The sequence below is a fragment of the Acomys russatus genome, chromosome 32 (assembly GCF_903995435.1).
Source record: "Acomys russatus chromosome 32, mAcoRus1.1, whole genome shotgun sequence".
Lineage (NCBI taxonomy): Eukaryota > Metazoa > Chordata > Mammalia > Rodentia > Muridae > Acomys > Acomys russatus.
The window spans coordinates 39,530,232-39,554,091 of NC_067168.1; the positions used below are offsets into that span (position 1 = coordinate 39,530,232).

The 23,860-nt window shown below is 39.7% G+C and overlaps 1 protein-coding gene across 4 annotated transcripts in view; it reads left to right on the top strand.

Moving 5' to 3' along the window:
• Clasp2 (cytoplasmic linker associated protein 2) overlaps nt 1–23,860 on the top strand; it is a 179,612-nt gene that overhangs the window by 69,364 nt on the left and 86,388 nt on the right. For all 4 annotated transcript variants that reach the window (XM_051140338.1, XM_051140335.1, XM_051140336.1 and 1 more), the window contains exons 8-10: nt 703–849; nt 12,334–12,413; nt 21,010–21,102. In XM_051140338.1, coding sequence (XP_050996295.1) covers nt 703–849; nt 12,334–12,413; nt 21,010–21,102 — 320 coding nt within the window. The remainder of the gene's footprint in view (nt 1–702; nt 850–12,333; nt 12,414–21,009; nt 21,103–23,860) is intronic.

Below are 23,860 nucleotides of genomic sequence, written 5' to 3' on the forward strand. Positions count from 1 at the left end.
TTTACATTTTTGATAGCAAATACATTGTAAGTGCATAGAGGATTTTTTAGATGCATGGAGAATTTTTACCTTTCAGCTAGCAGTAGCTGCTATAAGATGATGTCACCTTGCAGCTGATTGGCTGTTGCAGCACCTAGGGCAGGGAAGAGAAAGAAAAATGCCGGCACAAACCTCAGTGGTGGTTCTGTGGTTGTTTCTATCTATTTTTGATAGAATCTTTGATTAGTATTAAATGTACTGTATTTGGCCATGTGAACTATTAGGAGCTATTCTAGGGTGAGGGAAATTCGGAGGAATGAGGCGGCTGATTTGCAAACGGATCTGTGATTGTAAGTTGAAGAATCTGGGTATAGGAATAAGGCAGGGCGTGCTGGAAGATTGACTATGGGAGGGGCTGGCAGAAAATGCTTCTATGAGCAGCAAAAAGGAGAGATGTCTTGACTGTTCTCAAATTAATATGTTTGCTTTAATGTTTTGACTATATATGCATAGGAAATGTGACAATATGGTATTTTAAATCACAGAAATTATTTTATATAGTGTTAACCAATTTATAATATTTATCCAATAGATCTTTTAAAAAATATGTATCCTACCTAAATAATGTTTTTTAGCTATAGCTTTATTTTATTTTTGAGTCTTAATGGGAAAAGCTTAGCTTCCTTAAGTACCTGTTTTTTTGTTTTTTTATGTTTTGTGCAGATAAAAGCTTTGATGATGAAGAATCAGTGGATGGAAATAGGCCATCATCAGCTGCTTCAGCCTTCAAGGTTCCTGCACCTAAAACATCTGGAAATCCTGTCAACAGTTCGAGAAAGCCTGGTTCAGCAGGTGGCCCTAAGGTTGGAGGTAATGCAAATCCATTTCAGGTCTATGTGCCTGCTTCGTGCATCTTGATGTTTGATGCTTCAAAGCAGTGTGTTTATTCATGACTGCAGTGGAAATGCAAGTCTGGAGGGAGTGTTCCAACATAAGAAGTATGCTGCCTTTTAAAAATGAATAGTATACATTGTTACTTCCAATAAGAACATGTATGAATTTGTGTTTTCTCATGGGTACTTATTTTTCAGATGCCAGCTTCAAAGGAAAGATCCAAAGAAGTAGTGTTTTGGAGTGTGTGTTTAAAGGGAGTGGTATTTCAGGGTTGGGCCATTTTTGGGTATTGTAACTGTCACAGCTTTGAAGTAAAGAAATAGAGAATGCATATTCACCCTTGTCAGGGTGTAGTAAATTAAATACTTGAACATTTAAAATGGTTGAAGATACTGGGTCCTGAATAATTTGTTGCAATAGAAATTGGATGGTGACCAAGTAAAACTGCCTCAAAATGGTTTCTGTATTTGATAATAATAAATAAGAAGACAGGGAAAGCAGGAATTTTTGCAATTATGCAGCACAACCTTGGGCTTTTTAGAACTGTTGTAGTGTGGCTTTAATTTTTTAATGGTATTTTTTCCTATGCTAGTTAGGATCCGTGAATATCTGCCAGGTGTGAGTTTTTGCTGGATGTATCTGATAGAATGAGTCTGTACAGACAAATGTATATTTGAATGCTAGAGGTCAGTTCTCTCTCTCTCTCTCTCTCTCTCTCTCTCTCTCTCTCTCTCTCTCTCTCACACACACACACACACACACACACACACACACACACACACACACACACACACACACAATGTCCCTTACTTATATCTTGGAAACATCTTGTTTACATTAATTGGTATGAAAATCAAGGTCTTGGACAATTTTTGTGTTTTATCTTTTTGTTTATGGTACTTAGATTAACAACAAAAAGGAAAGGAAAAGAAAAACTACATGTCTACTAGGTCGGTTCTGAAAGAAGTTGTGTTCCATTTCAGTACAAGCAAACATGTTTCCCAAGTCATATGATTCAGAATCTAAGGATGCTATTCTTTTGCTTTTTTTTTTTTTTTTTTTTTAAAGTAGATGGGGGTCTCTCTATATAGCCCTGGCTGGCTGGAACTGACTATGTAGATCAGGCTGGACTCAGACTTACAGAATCACTTGCTTCTGCTTCCTGAATGCACCACTATGGTTTATTTTACCTTTCTTTAACTCTTATATATATCTTGCAATTAGAAAGAATTTTAACTACTTTTATTTTGTCTCAATCTAGACATATGTTCTGCAGGTACCAGTTACAGCACTATAGCACATGATGCTCTCTTTTACACTCTGATTTTTGGAAAGATGTGTGTGTTATTCTTTGATTTCTTTTGTTATTCATTACAGGGGGATGCTTTTCTTGATTTTTAGTTACAGAATTCTAACATGATAATTTCATAAAACCCTTGCTATAAATAGTCAGTCTCTCTCTCTCTCTCTCTCTCTCTCTCTCTCTCTCTCTCTCTCTCTCTCTCTCTCTCTCCCCCTCCACACACACATATATATATATATCTCGCATAATATTTAACATAATATTTAACATTTTTATGAATCTTTATTAGTCGTTTGTAATTATTTCTGGCTTTATGAGTTAATTCTAGAATAAAATTTAAGATGGTAATTTACTTATCACAGGCCATGTGGTTTCTTGAAAATTAAAATGAGAAGGGTTTTCTTAAAGGGCTGATTTAATCCCCTCAGCCTGCAGTAGGCATTCTGTAGTTATTGTTCTTCCAGATAGGACAGTGTTAGGTAGCGGCTGTGTCACCCTCCTAGACAGTGACATTGTCATTGTCCCCTCTCCCTTCTCTTCTTTTTCCTCTTCTTCCTCGTCGGCAACTACAGACTCATTCTTGTTTCTTTTGTCACTGAGAACTTGGTTGCTTGCTTACTTGTGGGCTTTTCAAGGTTGTGCCTCCCTTTGTAGCCCTGGCTGACCTCTAAATCACAACTCCACGTGCTTGAGTTGCAAGCATGTGCCGCCATGCAGGCTTCCACTGTCCGCGCATCTAAGAAATAAGCAGCTCGCCAGAGGATGTTGATAGTGTTTGTGGAATTAATGCATTCTTGGCTATCAGTTTTTCTTTGAAAACCCGACTGTAGATGTTCTGGTGTTGGCAGACACGTTGGTTATATATGAGCTGAAGGTAGTTTTCTTAGCATTGCTGCAGCAACTTTGTATTGGAAGGAACTCTGTATAGTAATCCGGATCGGTGGCCAGCTCCAGCACCTGAGGACAGGAACAGGATAGATACAACGAAGAACAGCGGTCATGTGCCCTAGCTCTAGTGAGTAGATAGCTTCTTCTTAGTTAGCTCTACACATACCAGTGTTTTCCTGAGAAGACCAAATTGGCACTATTTGTATTATATCACTTTGTGTACCTTTTTATTACCTATTGTTTTACCCTGGTCTTAAATTAGTTGAAAATTATTGATGTCTAGACAACATGATTGAGTTGTCTTTAGTTTTTTGTTTTTTGAGTTTTTTGTTTTTGCTACTATAAACCATGCTGTCATTCTTTTAACCATATCTCCCATTGTCCTCCTATGACTTAAGTTCTTGTTGTTGTTATTTAGTTGTTTTTTTTTTTTTAAGGTTTATTTATTTATTATGTATACAGTGCTCTGCCTGCATGACAGAAGAAGGCATTAGATCACATTATAGATGGTTGTGAGCCACCATGTTGTTGCTGGGAATTGATCTCTCCAGCCCTAGTTGTTTTTTAGTGGCCTTGTAATGCCATGCAGGTGCCTGTGACTGAGGCATCTCCACCATGCCTTTGGTTTTTGAGGGAAGTAGAGCTAAATGACTTGTGGCAAACCAAAGGAATATGAATGAATCTAATTATCACCAGTCTCAGGCTTCTTCAGGTTCGCCTTAAGCCCATTCTGTAGCCCAAGCTGACTGGCCTTGAACTTCCTCTCATCCTTTCTGAGCATCCTTAGCACTAGGATTATAATGGTACCACTTTGTTGACTCACTGGAGTGAGTTTCTGAAGCTCACTGATTGGGAAGATATGGGAATTTTAAGGTTTCTTTTAAGGAATCTTCAGCATTCCCCAAAAGATCATAAATCTAGTTCTAGATACAGCAGTTCTTAAAGAATATGTATGTTCTTCCTCTCTTGTCCCCTCCTTTCCCTCTTCTGATATGTTGTTGCTTATATTCTTTTCATTTAAGTACCTTATTATGTTAGTTTTACTGAAGAACGGATTCTAGTTTAGAGAAATTAAGCAACTTACCTAGAGCCAAATATTTAATAAGTGAGCAAAATATAAAAATCACCTTGCTGTTGTGGCCACACACTCATCTCTGTGGATAAATAGGAGTTTTGCTGTACCCCCAAGTTCAGCAATGAACAACTGGTCATACTGGGGCTTAGCAAGTAGAACTCCAACAGTAAGCAAACCTGTCACTTTTACTTTGTAAATGTAAAGACTTTTAGATACTTTCTTGTTGAAGTTTATCCTTCTTTTGGTATTTTTTAGTTTGGGGTTCTTTCTTTTTTCTTTTGTTTTTTGTTTTTGTTTTTGTTTTTCAAGACAGAGTTTCTCTGTGTAGCCCCGGCTGTCCTGGAATTTACTCTGTAGACTAGGCTGGCCTCAAACTCACAGATATCCATCTGTCCCTGCCTCCCGAGTACTGGGATTAAAGACATGAGCCACGACTGCCCAACTGGGGTTGTTTCTTTTTATGGCTGTCTAGAGCCCAGGCTAGCTATATACTTGCTATGTAGCAAGGCTGACCTTGAAAGGCTGATCTTTCTGCACGTAGTACTGTGCCTGGCTTTGAAACTGCCTTCTTTAAATTTATTTCATGACATACAGAATCTCTTATTACTGTATCCGTTGTTTTGGCTACTATTTGTTTTATAAAATAAGAGGAATTGGATGATGGTATAGTTTCATTGTTTATAATTACTATTGGATTTGAGGTTAGTAACTTGTCATTGAGACACACAACTGAACAAGTTCTGCTTTTAAAATTTCTCTGTCTTTTCTTGCTTGGTCACTCATTCAGATGAGCCAAGTAGTTTGTATTATTTCCTTTAATACCAAAGACTACTTTGAGATTGCTTTACCTAGACAAACTCAACACTCTCTGGGTGGCAGCCCACCCTGAGCACCACAGTATGTTAAAGCCAGTGTGGAACTGCCTCAGTACTCATCAGTAGGTAAGCCCAGCATCTCAAAGTCCAGAGTGTCCACTCTTCCTCAGGGATGTCTGGAGTTTCCACTCCTTACAGTGAAGCCAGTCATTTCCACTCCCCAGCATATGAGAGAGTTGCTTTCTCTGTACATAAATAAGCATGACAGAAGCCACACACATTTAATCTCAAAGCTTTTGGGTTTTACTATAATGCAAACTTTTACTGGTAGATCTCATGTTTTTGTGATGTAGCTGAGTTGGTGGAGTGCTTGCTTCACATGCATGAACATCATATCAACTTGATGAGCTCTGTCCTGTAACCCTGGCTCTTGGGAAGTGGAGGGGAAGTCTCAGAAGTTCAAGCTATATAGCAAGTCTCTTGGCTGAGACCCTGGCGACAAAGAAACAACAAACAAAAAGACCAAATGGCATTCCTGTATGTGTGCTTTGGCCTCATTTTTTTTCTCTATTCCTTTCTTGATGATGTGTAGCCTTGACTAGCTTAGACTCACTCTGTAGACCAGGCTGGCCTCAAATTCACAGAGATCCACCTGCCTCTTCCTCCCCAAGTGCTGGGATTACAGGATTGTGCCACTGTGCCTGGCTTAATATCTTTTCTCAGTTTCTTTTCTGCTACTGTAACAGTATGCCTTAGACTGGATAATGTGTAAAAAGTAGAGATTTATTTTCTCTAGTAAAGAAATGCTGGACAGTGTAATATCTTGGTACTGGCATGTGCTGAAGGTCTTTCTGTTGTGGATAACACTACATGCCAACAGCGTCCAGGGACTCTTTCCCACTTATAAAGGGAAGTCTCATTAAAGCAGCATCATTTTCATCTTCTCCCAAAGGCTTGCCTTCAAACACCATGAGTCTGCATTTGAGGGAACACAATAGACGTCTGGCACTAGAAATTCTGGGGAACACTTTTAGGTGGTAGCCATGATTTTAAAAGCTATTTCCTTTTTGATGCCATTTAGGTTGTTTGCAACGTCATGTCATTAGGGAGAATGCAAGTCTTACAATATGACATTTTTATGTTTCTATTGTGTAGAAAATTTCACTAAGTGAGATTACTTAATCCAAAGTGTGTCTTTACATATTATTATTTTACCTTCTCCACTTTTGCAAATATAAAAGCCTTGTTAATTTTTTTCCATCTTGTTGTGTAAAATGGCTTCTTTTAGTTTGCATTTTCTATCTGCCTTTACTTTTGGCCAGCAGTTAGCACATATTTGTGAAAGACCTTTAAAACTTTTGTTACATTTATTTACTTATTAATTTATGCATTTGTACATGCTTGCTCTGGAGGGCGGTTTGTGGAAGTTTATTCTCTTGTGCCACAGTGTGAGTATTGAGAATCAGACTCACTCTTGCAGTAGGTGCCAAAGGACAGCGAGCCCTCCCAGGAGTGCCTTCAGGCTTCAGTGTGGGTCTTCCTAACTCTGAGACGTGCAGGGTAACCTCTCACTCTGGGGCTTATCTTCTAATGGGGTTCAGAGTGTTCTTTTGTCTTATCAGTTTATTGAATTTTTAAAATATGATAGATTCCCTTTTTGTCTTTAGTCTCTTCTTTGGGCATTTTTACAACTGGTTTTGTTTAATTCATATTTTTATTATGATATTTGAAATACCTATCTGTCCATTTCTTTTTTACTCCAAATTTGTCTTCTTCAAAAGTTCAGTAAGAACTTGATAGTGGTGGTGCACACCTTTAATCCTAGCACTCAGGAGGCAGAGGCAGGTGCATCTCTTGAGTTTGAGGCCACCCTGGTCTACAGAGTGAGGTCCTGGACAGCAAGGACTACATAGAGAAACCCTGTCTCAAAATAAGAATAACAACAAAGTAAAACTCAGAAAACAAAAAAAAGAACTTCACTTAAGACAGACAGTAAGATTAGTAAAATAGTCTTAGTTTCCTATAACAGTAATTTTTCCCACATTGACTGTAATATAGTTTGAATTTGTTTTTTATAAAGTGGCAGTGCACCAATCTTAACTCTACCTCCGTTTTATTTATACATGGCCAGTTAGTCAATACAGTTAGATAATATATTCCTTATTCCATTGAAATGCCTTTATAACCAGTTTTTGTGGTTTTCTTTATTTTTCTTCAAATTTAGAGTGAAGCTGGGTGCATACTTTTAATTCTAGCACTTGGGAGGCATGGGTTCCATCTCACAGAGTAGGACTTAATTCCAGTCAGGTAGTGGTTGGTTTCTCCTGTAACTTTTTGCCATTATTGTACCAGTGTATCTTTCAGGCAGTTCACCATTGTAGATTGAAGGATTTACAGCTGGGTTGATGTTTACCTTTCTCTTCTGATAGCATGCAGCGCACCTTTCAGTGCCATGAGCATTAGTCAGTAGGAATGAAGGCAATAGAGCAGTGGTTCTTAACTTTCCATGATCCTCATGTTGTGGTGACCCTAATCTTAAAATTATTTCATTGCTACTTCATAACTAATTTTCCTACAGTTATGGACCATATTGTAAATATTTGCTATGCAGGATATCTGATGTGCACCCTCCAGAGGGGTCACAACCCACAGGTTGGGCATGAGTGTTCTAATAGTCACCTGCTGGACTTCCCCATAGCATGTGAGGTGTGTACATGTGTTTTTAGTCGTAGAACCTTACCATCAGTTTGTGGAGAGCAGCCAGTAGCCTTGGCAATAACCTCAGTTGTTTGGAGAGTTTCATGAGGCCACTTTGGCCAAAAACTGAGTTAAATGCAATCCATTCCTGGCAGTGGAGGTTTAATTTGTGGTAAGAGATGTCTAGTTGGGACTTTATATCTCCCATTATTTGCCGATTCTAATTTAAATTTGTGTGTGTGTGTGTGTGTGTGTGTGTGTGTGTGTGTATAAAATCATTTTTGGTTTTTCAAGAGAAGATTTTTCTGTGTAGTCTTGGCTGTCCTGAACTTGCTTTGTAGACCAGGCTGGCCTCGAACTCACGGAGACACACTTGCCTCTGCCTCCCGAGTGCTGGATTATAGATGTGCTTTGCCACACCTAGCTTCATATTTTAAGAAATTTACTGAATTAGATTTTATACAGTCCCTCAAATTATCCTCAATTTTAGCTGTCCCTGTCCATATACCCTCTCCCTCTCTTCTTTCTCTCTCCCTAATTGAACCTCCTGTCTTAGTACCCCAGCCCCCCAAATAACTAGTCTATGGCTCCTGTCTAGGGAGATCCTTTTCTCTCCCTTAATCTTTTACTCTTTCTCCCTTAATCCTTTACTCTATATCTTTTTCTCCTTCATTTAAAAACATTTATTTATTCACTTTACAATCCATCTAGCCTCTATAGTTATTGAGACTGTAGCTTGGTTGTCAAAAACTTAATATCTCTCAGCCCCTCTAGCACCATGTCTGCGTGCACTCTGCCATGTTTCTCACTGCCATGATAATGAACTAAACCACTGAACTGTAAGCTGGACGCAACTAAATACTTTCCTTTATTAGTGTTGCCCTAGACATGGTGTCTCGTTACAGCAATAAAACTGAAACTAAGATAGTGTCTCATCACAACAATGACCCTAACTAAGACAGCAGTCTTGGGCCCAAAGGACTCTACTACACCCCACTGCAGAGACACTTGCTCAACCATGTTCATTGCTGCTCTATTCATAATAGCCAGAAACTGGAAATGGCCTACATGCCTGCTTGTCAGTGGATGAATGGATAAAGAAAACGTGGTACATTCACACAATGAAATACTTGGCTCCTTAAAAAAAAATCATGAAATTCACAGATAAATGGATAGAGCTAGAAAAAAAAATTACCCTTAGTGCCCAAAAGACCAAGATGGTATAGATTCACTTATACATGGATGTTAGCTATATTTAAGTGCTATCAGTGTTTGTTCAGAAAGTTTTTTTCGCTGTGCCAATGAGTTTAAGATCATTCCCTACTTTCTCTTCTATCCTGTTCATTCGACCTGGCTTTACATTGAGGTCCTTAGTCCATTTGGAGTTGAGTTTTGTGCAGGATGATAAATATGGATCTGTTTGCATTCTTCTACAGGCAGCCATCCAGTTTGACCAGCAACATTTGTTGAAGATGCTTTTTAAAAATAATAAGTCAGCTGTCATACATGTGTGAACTAATGTCTGGGTATTCAGTGTGATTCCATTCATCAGCCTGTCTGTTATATGCCAGTGCCCTGCTGCTTTTATTACCACAGCTCTGTAGCTCACTTTGAGGTTATGAATGGTGATCCCTCTAGCAGTTCTGTTAGTATTCAGGATTGTTGTGTTTTTTCTTTTGTTTTGTTTTTCCCCTGTTTCTATAAGAATCTAAAAATTGTCCTTCCTTCCAATTTTTGTGAAGAATTGTTTAGAATTTTGATGGGGATTGCATTGAATCTGTAGATTGTCTTTGGTAGAACAAAGCTCCAAATTTCAAATTATTTCATTGGAAGGGTTTTTTAATTAATTGTCTCTTAAAATATACACTTCTGTATTTTAAGTATTAAATTCTTACACTAAATAAATAGTTAAATATTTGAGTTAGTAACTAGAACTGCAGATGTTAACCCAGGCTCGGTTAGGAGGCGACTCACATTACTTTTATTTTAATTAATTAATTTATTAATTTATTTTTGTTTTTTTAAGATAGGATTTCTCTGTATAACAGCCCTGGCTGTCTTGGACTTCTGTTGTAGACCAGGCAAGCCTCAAACACACACAGCTCCACCTGCCTCTGCCTCCTGAGTGCTGGGATTAAAGGCGTGTACCACTACACCCAGCCTACTGTTAGTTTTTTAAATTTATTATTACTTATTTTATGTATATAGGTGTTTTCCTTTCATGTTTGCCTGTGCACTGCTTGCATGCTGTTGCCTACAGAGACCAGAAGAGGGCGTTGAATCTCCTGGAACTGTGACAGTACTGCTTGCATTAGTTGCTTTTCTCTTTGCTCTGACCAAGTAGCTGACAAGAGATAGCTTAGGGGTGGAGTGGTTTTGTTTAACTTAGCATTTGAGGGGATGCATCCTATCCTGTGTGGAAGAACTGGTGGCCGGACAGTGAGGCAGCATGCTACACTGTGCCAGCAGTCGGGAAGCAGGAGTACAGGATGCTCCCTTTCTCCTTTTATTCCATATCAGTCCCCAGCCCTTTCTGGAAACACTCTTAAACACATACCTAGAGGTTCCTGACTGGATTCTAGATACAGTTGAACTGTCTATGAAGATGAAACACTTCAGACTTTGGGTTTTCAGAGTAGGCATTGTCAGTGGATTTTGGTGAATTAGAATTTGAGAATGCTTTGGTTAAGGCCTCAGTGGATTAGGAGGCTCATTCTTGGTGTGACTTGATGTGCTGGGGTGGGTTGGGGGCTCCCCTTTCCTAAGCACAAGGGGAGGGGGAAGAAGATAAAGGGGAGGGACCTGGAGGAGAGGAAAGGAGGAGGCTACAATAGAGAGGTAAAGTAATATATAACTTAAAAATCAATTTTAAACAGAATATGAAAATAGGGCTGTAAGATGGCACATTGGTTAAGAATGTATATTGGTGTTGCCGAGGACGTGAATTTGGTTCCTTGCGCCCACGTTGAGTGATTGACAGCTTCCTGAAACCCCAGCTCTGGGGGATTCTCTAACGGGCATATACACACACAGGCAGAACACCTACACACGTAAAATAAACTTAAAAAGATTGTGGAAAGAGTATTTAAGTCTGGAGGTAGCCATTCCATGAAGCAGCTACTGTCCCCAGAGCTCTGAGACCAGTGTGGAGCCTGCACTCACTAGAGCTTACCTACCCCCTATGAGCTAGTGCTGTTTTGGTCCGGGGGGACTTCAGAAACTCATAGACTGTTCTATGACTGTTGAGTACCTAGTTACAAATAGGACATTATGTCACCCCTCAAGGTTCATGAAACATTGTGGAAGAAGGGGGAGGAAAGAATATAAGTGCTGGAGGAAACAGAAGAGTGTAAGTAAGGACTTGAATGTACCGTCTAGACATCACATGACCATTGCGCTCCTCTCTGACAACCACATTGATTACATGCACCACTCCTTCCTGAGAATGTTTACACACTCAGTGGTTGGTATGGAGACAGACATTTTCTTCAGTGGTGTAGCTCATGCTTCTATTAAAAAAAAAACAACTCTGAAACAACTCTAATTAAACTTTTGCCCACCTCCCCCCCCAAAAAAGAGTGATGACAGTAGAAAGACATAGCTCAGAAGAGGAGGGAATCAGCTGTAATGGAAGAGGGGAGAACAGGCAGGGGAAGGGGCGAGTAGTATAGAAATAAATTGCGTGTATAACATCAAAACCCGTTGTTGTCTCAAATTAAGAATCTAATAGAAAACCTGTAGAGTCTTAAAAGAGGTGTTCGTCAATCTAGGTCTTGGCTCTTAGGAACTCAGTGAGCAGACTCAGTGAGGGTTAGGAAAACTACTGGCTGGAACAAACAGTCTGCCAGACTTACTAGAGCTTCAATGACAGAACAAGAAGTCATCCCCCTCCACCCACCCCACCCCCACAAAAGAGAATAAGTCCCTAATTCCTGTAGTTTTCGTCTTTCACTGGCATCACCTGGTGACAGGGTTACAGAAAACCATTAAAACCCGCAGAAAGATGGCGACTTAGTACAGCTTAGGTCCAACATCTGAGAAAAGTAGAGGTGGAGCTGAAAGATAGTAGATTAATCATCAGCTCTTAAATTGCTCCTAGCTTACCATATTGGTTTTCTGTGAACAATAAATGAAGGTTCATATAATTAAGTTTAATTTTAAAACATTCATTTCTTTCACATGTGTTCCTAAAGATATCATCTTATATAGATTTTTGTTTCCATTGTTTCTCATCATTTTTTGAAATTTAATGTCATTTAAAGTTGCCAATTGATGATTGATTTAGGGCTTTTGAGACAAGTTTTACTATGTAGTCCAGGCTGGCATTGAGCTTGCTGCAATCTCATGCATAGCCTTCCAAGTGCCAGGATTACAAGCTTGACCAGCACACCTGACCTACTATTCAGTTTTTAAATGTTTAGCTTTCCCCTTTAATTTGTGTCCTTACTAATGCTTTGAATGGTTGTGATCTGACTTCTACTGTTGTATCAGCAAATAACTGACTACTACTATGTGCCTTGACTTTTCTGGAAGTTGTCCTGTTTTGAAACATTTTTGTATACATTGGGATATCCTTCAAAAATTTATGCTGCTGTTCATATCAAAGGGATATTTTACATTGTCCTTATTGCTAATATGCCTGAAAATATACCTTAGGAAACTAATTTCTTTTTAATTAACAGGTGCTTCTAAAGAGGGAGGGGCTGGAGCCGTTGATGAAGATGATTTTATAAAAGCTTTTACAGATGTTCCTTCTGTTCAGGTAAGGTTTCCAGGGAAACGGTGTGCCCATGGTAATTGTCTCTGCCTCCTCGTTTTTTTATGTTTTTTGGGGGGAGCGGGGTTTGCCCCTTCAAAATTTTTTTTATTTGAGGTTATAGCTAGATGGCTCAGAGGTCAAGCACTTTGCAGTGCAAGCCTGACATTCCGAGTTTGACCCTGAATCTCACATGACAGTGGAAGGAGAAGACCAACTCTACAGGTGTCTTTTGACCTCCCACATGCCAGTACACACACCTGTCCCACACAGAGAGAAGAGGAGATGTAGCAGGAAATCTAGTAGAATCATTATATCTAGGATAAACATTAGAATAAAGTAGTTGTCTTCTCAGAGTGCTATGACCTTAAAGAAACCATTGTAGAAAGGGTGATTGCTCACTGTGATCTCTAGAGTTGTTTTTCTCAAGGAGCTTTAAAGCCTTTGCATGACTTTGGTCACAAGACAGTCCCAGCATACCTGGAGCATCTTTCATTCTTGAGTGCTACAAACAGTATGTGTTAAATACTTAAGTTGCAGGAGCATGGTGTTTTCCTTCCCAAAACATATAGATTAGATTAGTGGTTTTGGTATGAGGAACTTGTTTTACCCAAAAAAGAGACTTTTCTGTAACAATCAATAAATATGCCTTTGAGAGATTCAGTCCTTAGAGGCTGGATCTTCCTGATGCCAGCAAGGCCTTCTTAATTCATCCTTGAGTGACCCTCTTTCTTTGATTGACCTGCATGACCAAGAACACTGACATTTTAACCAGGGTGGTGGTGACTCATGCCTTTAATTCCAACACCCAGAGGCAAAGTCAGGCCCATCACTCAGCCTGGTCTACAGCACAAGTTCTAGGACAGCTAAACTGAAAGACTCTGTCTCAACAAAAAAAAAAAAAGAGGAAATTTTAAAATGTTTAAAACAGTTTTCTCTTAAATGAATGCATGAATGATATATTAGACGTTACCAAACCATTAATTACTGTCATTAATGAGACTTTCAAATTAGTTTTTCAGTAATGCTTAAATAAAATTAAATCCATGACTTAGTGATGTTACATTGTAATAATGTCAGATGTAAAGGTCATATTTTTTAAATAATTATTAGTTTTGACCTCTGAGAGTGTTAGAGCCGACAAGTAGAGATCTGAAAGTTGTTCCCCTTGGATTAACTAAAGGAGTCAAAAAGAACATATTCTCAGCCAGGTATGGTGGTGCATGCCTATAATCCCAGCACTTGGGAGGCAGAGGCAGGAGGATTGCTGTGAATTCGAGGCCAGCCTGGTCTACAGAGTAAGTCCAGGACAGCCAAGGCTGCACAGAGAAACCCTGTCTTGGGGGAAGAAAAGAACATATCCTCAAGTAAGGCAGTCAGTTCATGTCTAATGAGCAAGTAAACACTACAGTGTTCATAACAAGCCTGCAAATGACTGCTGCCCAGCATTGTTTGGTATGTTTCTAAATGCTAAGTTTGTAGTTTTGATCAGCAGTGACTTGTATGAGTAGAGTTATGTGTCCTTTTTGTTGATAACGTTCTGTTTGCTTCCAACTTTTTGCTCCTCTATATTATGCTGTAATGGGGTTTTTTGTTTATAAGATTTATTTGCTTATTTGGTTGGTTGGTTATTGGTTTTGAGTGTTTTGTTTTGTTTTCCAAGACAGGGCTTCTCTGGGTAGCCCTGGTTGTCCTAAAACTCGCTCTGAAGACTGTACTGGCCTCAAACTCACAGAGATTACATGCTTCTGCCTCCTGAGTGCTGTGTTAAGGCACACTGTTTATAAGATTTTGACGTTTATCTTACGTATCTGTAAGATGCTTTTGTCTGTTTGCTTGTTTATAAAATGAGACCTCATGTAGTCCAGTATGTTTTTGACTTTCTGATCCTTCTTCCTCCAGCTCCCAAGCATACTGCCACTGCAGGTGCCACCATACTTGTCTCTTTCGAGAGCTTCTTTAGGGTGACATATGGATGGAATTACATAGCTATGGTCCTTACGTTTCATGAGATTTTGCTGAAAAGGATTATTATACCACTCCTAAGAAAGATATGTTGGGTAACTCATTTTCAAGAGTCCTCTGCTGTAGGAAAATGCTTTATCTCCCTTTCTTCTATGATCCTTACCAAAAAAAAAAAAAAAAAAAAAAAAAAAGAAGAAGGGAAGAAGAAGAAAAGAATAGAGAGAGAAAGTCAGAGACAGACAAGTGAAAATGCACACTTCTTCACACTCTGCCTGCCCTTCCTGTCACTCCCAGTGCTGCTTCTATCATGGGTCTCCTTGCTGAGTGCTGTTGTGAAAAGGTTCTGGAGCTTTATCTGCACACAACCCTACACTGAGCTGTTCCACTCTCTCAAAGGAAAGGCGGTCCTTAAGCTACTTAAGTTCTTAAAAGGTTACTGGAAAGCTGTAAAAATGTTTCTGATCTAAGTGTATTTGAATTCTATTTTTCTCTTAAGATGCTTCCCTCTCTTGTGTTTTGTGGGCCTTTCATATAAAGGAATGGTTAGTGTTCTAGAAACAATTGTGAAATGTGGCTGGACTTGATCATTGTTCATTGTTCAGTATGTTCCACCAGAATGAGATCATTACAGTGTCACGGCTGCCCAGCCTTAGGAAGGAGAGCAGGCTTCACAATCACCCCATTGCATCACCATCACTGCCCCTAGAGAGTCTGCCTCTTCGATGACCATGCTATTATTACAGCAGAGTTCTCCTCTCATTAAAGCTTTAATGTACTTGGTGTGGTGAGTTAACTGTGCTTGCTGTCCTCGTCCTGCACTACTTCTGTGAGGTCCTTGCCCTCTGGCCAGACCTTTACTGTTGTCATGTGCTGTTCTGGACAACAGTCCATTATTGCCAAGGGACCATCTGCACTGACTGTGTAATTATTTTAAATTAGGAACTGATAGTGTGTAATCAAATATGTTATGAGGATTATATTGGGCGATGCGAGTAAGTGCATGGGAAGCACGTGGTAGCTGTTACTACCACTGTAAATGTTGATACATTCTTTTTTCTCTTCTTTCTTCCTTTATTTTTATTTAATAATTAAAATATAATGAATATCTCTCCTTTGCTTTCCTCCCTCAAACCCCTTCCATAGTCTCCCTCCATCTCCTCAAATTAGTGGCCTCATTTTTTTATTATTGCCACATTATATAGAAATGAGTCCATTTTTATTGATTGTGTGTATATGATTACAGGCTGGCCATTTTGTATTGGAGGACCAGATAGGGACTTGGCTCCTGGAGAGGCTAATTCTTCTCTCTCGGCGGTTGGTAGTGATGTTTTGTGTAAGGTTTTTCTCCTTTTGCATTAGCATGTCTGGTGATATTGTCATTGTTGAGGCAGCTGTTTCACAGTAGACTTCCGGGTCCTCTGGCTCTTACAGTTTTCCCTTCTCTCCTCTGAAATACTCCCTGAACCTTAGGATCAGGAGTTGTATTGAAGATGTACCTACTGAGACTGGGCTCCCCATGCCCGTTGATCTCTGCATTGTGTCCAGCACATGTGTGCCTGGTGCCTGCAGAGTCAGAAGACAGCCTTGGATCCCTGGACTTGGAGTTACAGGTGGCTATGAGCCACCATGTGGGTGCTGGATTTTAAACCCAGGGCTTCTGCAAGAGCAACTAGTGCTCCTGACTACTGAGCCAGCTCTAGCCACAGTTGTGTTTTCTATAATGGTCTCCGTTTGCCATACAGAGAAGTTTCTTTGATGAGGAGTAAGAGCTACTCTTACCTGGGGATAAAAGGATAAATTTTTTGAATGTAAGTTAGAAATTATGCAGTAAAATGGCAGTAGTGGGTTCTCTCCTAAGATCCATGGCCTCACAAGTTCAGAGTAGTTGGCTAGGTCTCTAGCAGCAAGCCTATTTTCCTCCTGTTGAGTGTGCCTTAGGTCCAGTTGATTGCCACAAAGATTCCCAGTTACTACTATTGCACCTTTAGGTATTTGCCGTACTGGTTAGTGTTCTGATTCATAGGCACCACAACTGTATAGGATCCTTTGCTTCCTTACCTTGCTGGCTTACAGAGTACTTTCTGGCACCATGGAAGCTAGAACACAGGGAGAAGGCTTTCAGATTAGATCCAGCTTGATTAATTCAAGTCCTATATGTCCTGTGTGCTAGGTTTTCAGCAACAGGATCTTCCCTTCAACCTCTGAGAGTAACTGAGGGCAACAGCAGTAGACCATATTGTTTCGGGAGTCACTTGGACTACCCTGACCATCAACTTGGAGTGGAGGTTTCTCATGCTTGGTACTGGGGTTTCTGTTAAGTAATCGATGGCTCTTGTAGGGAGCTTTGTCAGCCCAAAGCCCAAGTGATGTAACTTCATTTAAAGTGTGTGTGTGTGTGTGTGTGTGTGTGTGTTTAGAGTTTAATTGTAGGTAAATACAAAATAATATGATCCCTTGAGGCTTTATCAAACAACCTTGGTGCTGTCACTCAGCCTTTCTATACTGACCTCTCTCCCTCTCCCCAGTTAGAGCCCTCCTCCCCATTTTCCCATTTTCTTCTTCATATTGTATTTGGTGACCTCTATTCCATTTGGATGAAACATCAGTTTTGGTTTTGGTTTGTTGTTGTTGTTGTTATTTATTTGTTTTGGGTTTTTGTTGTTGTTGCTGTTTTTTGAGATAGGGTTTGCTGGCCAGCAAGCAGTATCCTAGCAGGGTTTTCTCTGTGTAGCTTTGGCTGTCCTGGAACTTACTTTATAGACCAGGCTGGCCTCGAACTTCTAAAGGTGCACCTGCCTCCCAAGTGCTGTGATTAAAGTTGTGTGCCACCACGCCCAGCTGAAACATCAGTTTTTTGACCACCTTTCTACCTTCATTCATGAGTTTTCTACCTCACATACTGAATTTTTATGTTACCTGATCAGATTGCTTTCTTCCATTACTGAATGGAATCCGTCCCTGTGGCTTGTGACCGGCATGCTCCTGCACAGTGTTCTTCTTCTCGAGGGCACCGCGGTCCTCAACATTTGTCTTTTCCACTGACCTCTCCTTTGCTTCTCCCCCAGGCTTTGATACCGCAGGTTCTTGGAGTATTATTGCTCATAACACATTAATATCTTTACTTCTGGTTTTTGAATACTCATTTTACAAAAACACAACTATGGATATTTCTAAACTTAACATTTTTTTCTCTATATTATAGCCCAGAAAGTGCTTGTGCAGAAAGGCAGTTACAGAGAGAGCACACAGGTCTTAGTTCACAGTACAAGCGCTCAGCAGTCTGACATCTGTGCTGTTAGGTTATGTCCATGCTCTTTTGGAAGTACTTATTTTCTGCAGTCATCAGAGAGTTGCCCTGCTTGGTCTCTATTGCAGGGTCATGGCCAGGGCCTCCAGTGCTCCACACCTGCTGTTTTCTACTTTCTTACCTGCCTTTTTTTTTTTTTTTTTTAAAAAAAAAAAAAAAAAAAGAACCTTCTTGCTCTCTAGTAAACATGCTGATTTTCACTATTTAAAAAGAAGTGGGCTAGTAAGATGGCTTGGTGTGCGTAAAGGAGCTTCCCACTAAAGCCGCCAACCTGAAGTTGATCCCTGGAACCCACATGGTGAAAGGAAAAAAGTAATTGCACAAATGAAAAACTGAGTGAGAGGAGTAGTTTAGTGCAAGGGTATTTGCCTAGCATTCACAAGGCTCTGGATTTGATCCCCAGAAGTAGGGGAAAAAATGATGGACTGCATATCCTCCAAAAGCTGCTCTTCCTCAGATCCACGTCCATTCTTGTGGAGCTGTCTGTACTTGATGTTTCTTTTTCTTAAAAACAAAAATAGTGTCATTTAATTTTTTTTCCATGCCGGACATGGTGGCGAAACACCTTTAATCCCAGCACTCAAGAGGCAGAGACGGGAGATCTCTGGGAGTTTGAGGCTAGCCTGGTCTACAAAGTGAGTCCAGAACAGCCAAGGCTACACAGAGAAACCCTGTCTCGAAAAACAAAACAAAACAAAAATTTCCTATCATGTATCTCATTCATACTCCTTCCCCTGCCCTCAAAAATCTTCCTTCTTATTGTTTTTCTCTCATTAAAAAAACAAAACAAAACAATAGGGCCGGAAAGATGGCTCAGAGGTTAAGATTACTGTCTGTTCTTCAGAGTTCCTGAGTTCAATTCTCAGTACCTATATGGCAGCTCATCACTGTCTATAACTATAGTTCCATGGGAATGGATACTCTCTTCTGGTATGCAAACATACATGCAGACAACACACCCATATACATAAATAAATAAATCTTTATAAAAACAAACAATAATAACACACACAAGGCATGGAGTTCATTTTGTGTAGATGAGCTATTTTGCCTAAGCACAAGGGCTGCCCCGGAATGTGATGATACACCCAGTGTCAGTCTTGTAAAGAGAGAAAGTTGATAGGGGCTGGAGAGATGGCTCCACAGCTAAGAACACTTGCTTCTCTTGCAGAAGACCCAGGTTGGATTTCTAGCACGTATAAGATAGCTCCCAACTATCCTGTTCCAGGGTACCCAACAACTTCTGGTCTCCACAGACACCAGGCATGCACGTGATACATATACATACGTACATAATACATACGCAAGCAGAACAATCATACACATAAAATAAAATCTAAAAATTGAAAAAACTCTGTGTGTGTGTGTGTGTGTGTGTGTGTGTGTGTGTGTGTGTAAGGAAAACTAGTGTCTCTCTCCCAGCAGCTCTCCGTTTGCATCTCCTCTTCTCAGTGTTGGGAGTTTTGTACTTCGTATTTCTAAGTCCACCTGTATTTGCGTCCTTACATTTTTCCAGCTACTAATCACTTTCACATCTTCACAGCACCCAAACCAACTTGAGTATTGTCTTCCTCATTCAGTTTTGCTGTAACAGTTGGAAAACACGTGTTTTTTGTTTTTTGGTTTTTTTTTTTTTTTTTTTTTTTTTTTTTTTTTCATTTTACTTCTCTCCTATCTGTCTGTCTCTCACATTCATCTCCTTTCCAGATGGATCATTCTTTATTTGGGCAATTAAAAAGTTTAATATTGTTTGTTTGTTTGTTTGTTTGTTTTGTTTTTGAGACAGGGTTTCTCTGTGTAACAGCCCTGGCTGTCCTGGACTCACTTTGTAGACCAGGCTGGCCTCAAACTCACAGCGATCTGCCTGCCTCTGCCTCCCAAGTGCTGGGATTAAAGGCGCTAGCCACCATGTCTGGGCTAAATAATTTAATATTAAGAGTTACTTTTGGACCCTTTTTTTTCTACTTGCATTTTGTTGCTCCATGACATTCTTCAACATCATGGTTTTATCTAGCACTTTTATATTGATTATATTTAATTTTACCTCTAAGCCAGACCTCTACTGAGCATCAAAATCATTCATTTGCACTCTTTGGCTTTTTTTGTTTTTTTTTAGGAGTCTCGGACACATCTCAAACATAACCTGTCTAAAATCAGAAATATAATCTCCCGTCTAACACTTGATCGTCTAGTGTTCTTTGTGTGGAAATGCTGACTCAGTCAGCTAGAGCAGTTAGGAACCAAGGAGTCACTCTACCACAGAGTCCTAACCCAGTGTGCTTTGTATATCCTGAGGAGAGATATGGGGAGCCCAGGGAGAAAGGGCTTAAAAATATGGAGTCACTGCATTGAATTCCGAGTTGACTTTCATGGATTAGAGAAGGTCTTTACATTGTCATCTAGGATAACACCTTGTACTATAGGTAGACGTAGTATATACTATATTTATTAAAAAATGTTGCCAAAAGGCTCCATTTTAATTGAGTATTGTTCCCCCTTTTTAGTGATAAAACGTAGCCAGGTGAGTTGTATGGTTAGTCTATTCTGGCACTAGCCATTTTTTTTTTTCAATTAGTTTTAGAAAACTAAATTAAAGCATGCCTTTTAAACAATATTTTACAATAAGTCTATCAGTGTAGTTTTTGAGAAATTGTGCCTTTTTCATTTCTTCTTGGACATCTGCTCTGTTGGAAGCATTCTAGAAGCATGTTTGAGGATGGTCACATGGGGACAAGTAGCAAAGGGGGCCACAAGGAAGGATATTGGTAACACTCTCCATTGAAAGAGGTGGCAAGGGCTGGAGAGATGGCTCAGAGGTTAAGAGCACTGGCTTCTCTTCCAAAGGTCATGAGTTCAATTCCCAGCAACCATAGGATGGCTCATAACCATCTATAATGAAAGCTGATACACTCGTCTGGCCTGCAGTCATTACATGCAGACAAAACACTGTATACATAATAAAAAAAATATATCTTAAAAAAAAAAAAAGAAAAAAGAAAAGGAGGGGCTGGAGAGATGGCTCAGAGGTTGAACACTGGCTGCTCTTCCAGAGGTCCTGAGTTCAATTTTCAGCAACCACATGGTGGCTCACAACCATCTATAATGTGATTTGATGCCCTCTTTTGGACTGTAGGTACATTCAGGCAGTGCACTGTATACATAATAAGTAAATACATCTTTAAAAAAGAAGAAAAGAAAAAGTGGTGGCAAGAGTGTAAAATGGCCTTATTATATAAAAGACTAGTTTAAACACTGGTGCTTAATTTTATGTTATTTACAGCTAGAAATGTTAAAATTTTAAATCTTTTTTTTTTTTTTTTTTTTTTTAAGATCTATTCTAGCCGAGAACTTGAAGAAACGTTAAATAAGATCAGGGAAATTTTATCAGATGACAAACATGACTGGGACCAACGTGCCAATGCGGTGAGTTTTCAGTTTTTGTCTTCTTACCCTTCTTGTCTTAGTAGTGTCCTGATCAAAGCTTGAAGAGGACAGGTGTTCAGCTGTGGCGCAGACTGAGAGTGGTAGTAAATTAAAATCTGATAGGGAACGTTTCTCTGTGGAAAACAAGCAAGTCATAGGCATTATCAGCTTTAGATGGAGTTTCTCTCCTGTTTTTGCTCGTCACATCAGTCCTGGTAGCCTGGTCAGAGAGCTCTAACCTAGCTGCTTATAGGAACCACCATCGTACACCCTGTGTCATGAGGACTTGCCAGAGAAGAAATTTGCTTCTCGCGTGGGCTCAGCATTTGCCCAGCAGTGTGTCCATTCGTCTGACTTTCTGCTTTCTGGTGACTATAATAAATGAGGTGAATAATTTACAAAGTTTTGATCTTCCTTGAGGTAGGAATAGTTTATTTACAGTAGATTCCTTGAAAGAAGTATTTGATGAGTCTTAAAATAATGTTTGTGTTGATGTCAGTTTTATAATGTGTTTCAAATTTTGTGATGTTGTCTAATTTGGTCAGATTAGAGTGAGTCCCTCAGCATCCTAGGAAGCAAGGGAAGGGTCTGTTTGAAGATGTCTGTGCTCTCATGACATAGTACATTATAGATTGCTTCCCATCCCTGTGTTAAGAAGTCTGTAGTTTTGAATGTTTAACATGTTAGCACAAGAAATAGTGCTCTGAATTTGTTTGAATATGATTTTAGTTTACTTTTCAGCTCTAAATCATGCATAAATCAGCATTTTTAAAAGAACAACTTTGTCATGAGTGACCTAATCACAGATTAAAAGACAAACTTGAACCTGAAGGTTTTTGTTTTCCTTTGAAAGTAGTCTTTCAGAAACAGTCTGGGTGGTTTTTAGAGAATGACATTTTCTCTGTGCATGCACACGTGTGTGAAGACATCAACTTTCTACCTTCATTCCTTTCACTAAAACTAAGCAATGCTGAATCCCTTGCTCTGTTGATTTAACAAATTGTGCCTGTTCAGTATACCTGTTACAGATGCTAGGCATGTCATAGTTGCTCAGACAGTTAAGGAACGCTGACCAGTGTGTGCATGCAGTCTTTAGCTTAACATGTGAATGGGTAATTCACTAAAATCACTTTCATTTGATGATTTTACAGATTTTTGTTTTAGTTTTTTTTTTTTTTTTTTTTTAATTTTAATGATGTGGGGTTGTTTTTGTTTTTTTAAGTTATGTTTCTGTAGATAGGTCTCTCTGGTATTGTTGGCTGCCCTGCAGCTGGCCTCACTCACAGAGAGAGATTGCCTGCCTCGGCCCCCAGGTGCTGGGATTAAAGAGGTTACCACCAAACTCATCTAATGATGTAGTAAATGTCCTTGTACTCCCCCTTCCGTTTGGTACGGTGTTAACACGTACTCCACCACTGAACTGAATCCCAAGCCTCTGCACATGCTAATAACAATTTTGTTTTGATAGGCTAGAATGCTTACATGTGACTTCTTGGTAAAGAGTACATGTGATTTTATTTCAGTGGATAAGTCCGTCATAATTTTTCTCACTTTTTTTTTTTTTTTTTGGTGGGCATTTATTTTTCTCTCTGGCACTGTATGCTATCACATTTATAAAGCTTTTGCCCCTCTGATGTGCAAATTATATCTTTCTTGCAACTTGGGCTTTCCTTTCAGTAGTGCAGCTAAATACAGTTTTGTATATTTATTTTACTTGATTTATCATTTTTTCCTTTCCTTTTTGAGGAACACAAAAGCTTATTGGGGGGACATCAGTCCTTGTTGGCCACTGCCTTCCTCATGGCTGCCAGTGCATTGCTAAGCTCCTCCCGCCTCCTCTTGGCCTGGATGTGTGCCCCCACCCTCTTCTTGATGAACTTGAGCAGGCCTTTGTCCTTGCACATCTTGACCGTTCCGTGGGCTGCCCATAGGGCACAAAGCCGCACACCTCCCTGATCATGCCCTGCACGAACTCGGTTTGCCTCAACTCAGCCCTGTTGAGGCGCATGGCATGGTGTAGGCAGGGCTTTGGCTGCTGCTCTCCTGATGTCCGATGGCAGCCATAACAGGAACTTCTTCTTTTCATTCCTCCTTCTCCTCCTCCTCCTCTTCTTCCTCCTCCTCCCTCTTCTTCTTTTTGTTTTTTTGAGACAGGGTTTCTCTGTGTAGCCTTGGCTGCCCTGGGCTCTTTGTAGACCAGGCTGGCCTTGAACTCATGGCAATCCACCTGCCTCTGCCTCCTGAGTGCTGGGATTAAAGGTGTGCGCCACTGTCTTATTTGCTTAGCATGTATGAGGCCTTGGGTTTCAGCTTAAGCTGTCTCCCTGTCCCCACCCCTCCCCCACCCGGCCAGCAAAGAGAGAAGGGAGGGAGGGAGGCTGTTAGTAGGTAATGGTGATGGTGTCCAACATCGTGAACATGTACATAAATGTGAATGTACATAAAAGACAAACTCAGTCTTTTTTAAATGATAGATTTCATGTTAGTTACATTTTACTGTATTTAAAACATAAAGACTTAAAATTGTTAATTTACTTTTTGTGTATATATGCATTTGTTCCACCTGTACTGAAACTTGTAATACTGTTTTCCCAGAAATCTTGTTCTTGTTTTATGTTTATTTACATGGTGCATTCAGTGCCACTAAATTTTCTGAATTAAGTTATGTAAATATAAAGAAACCCATACAGTTTGTTTTAAAGAAGCACTTTTAAATCCTTAGATGATGTAGTTTGGATACCATTTGTGTTATATCAGT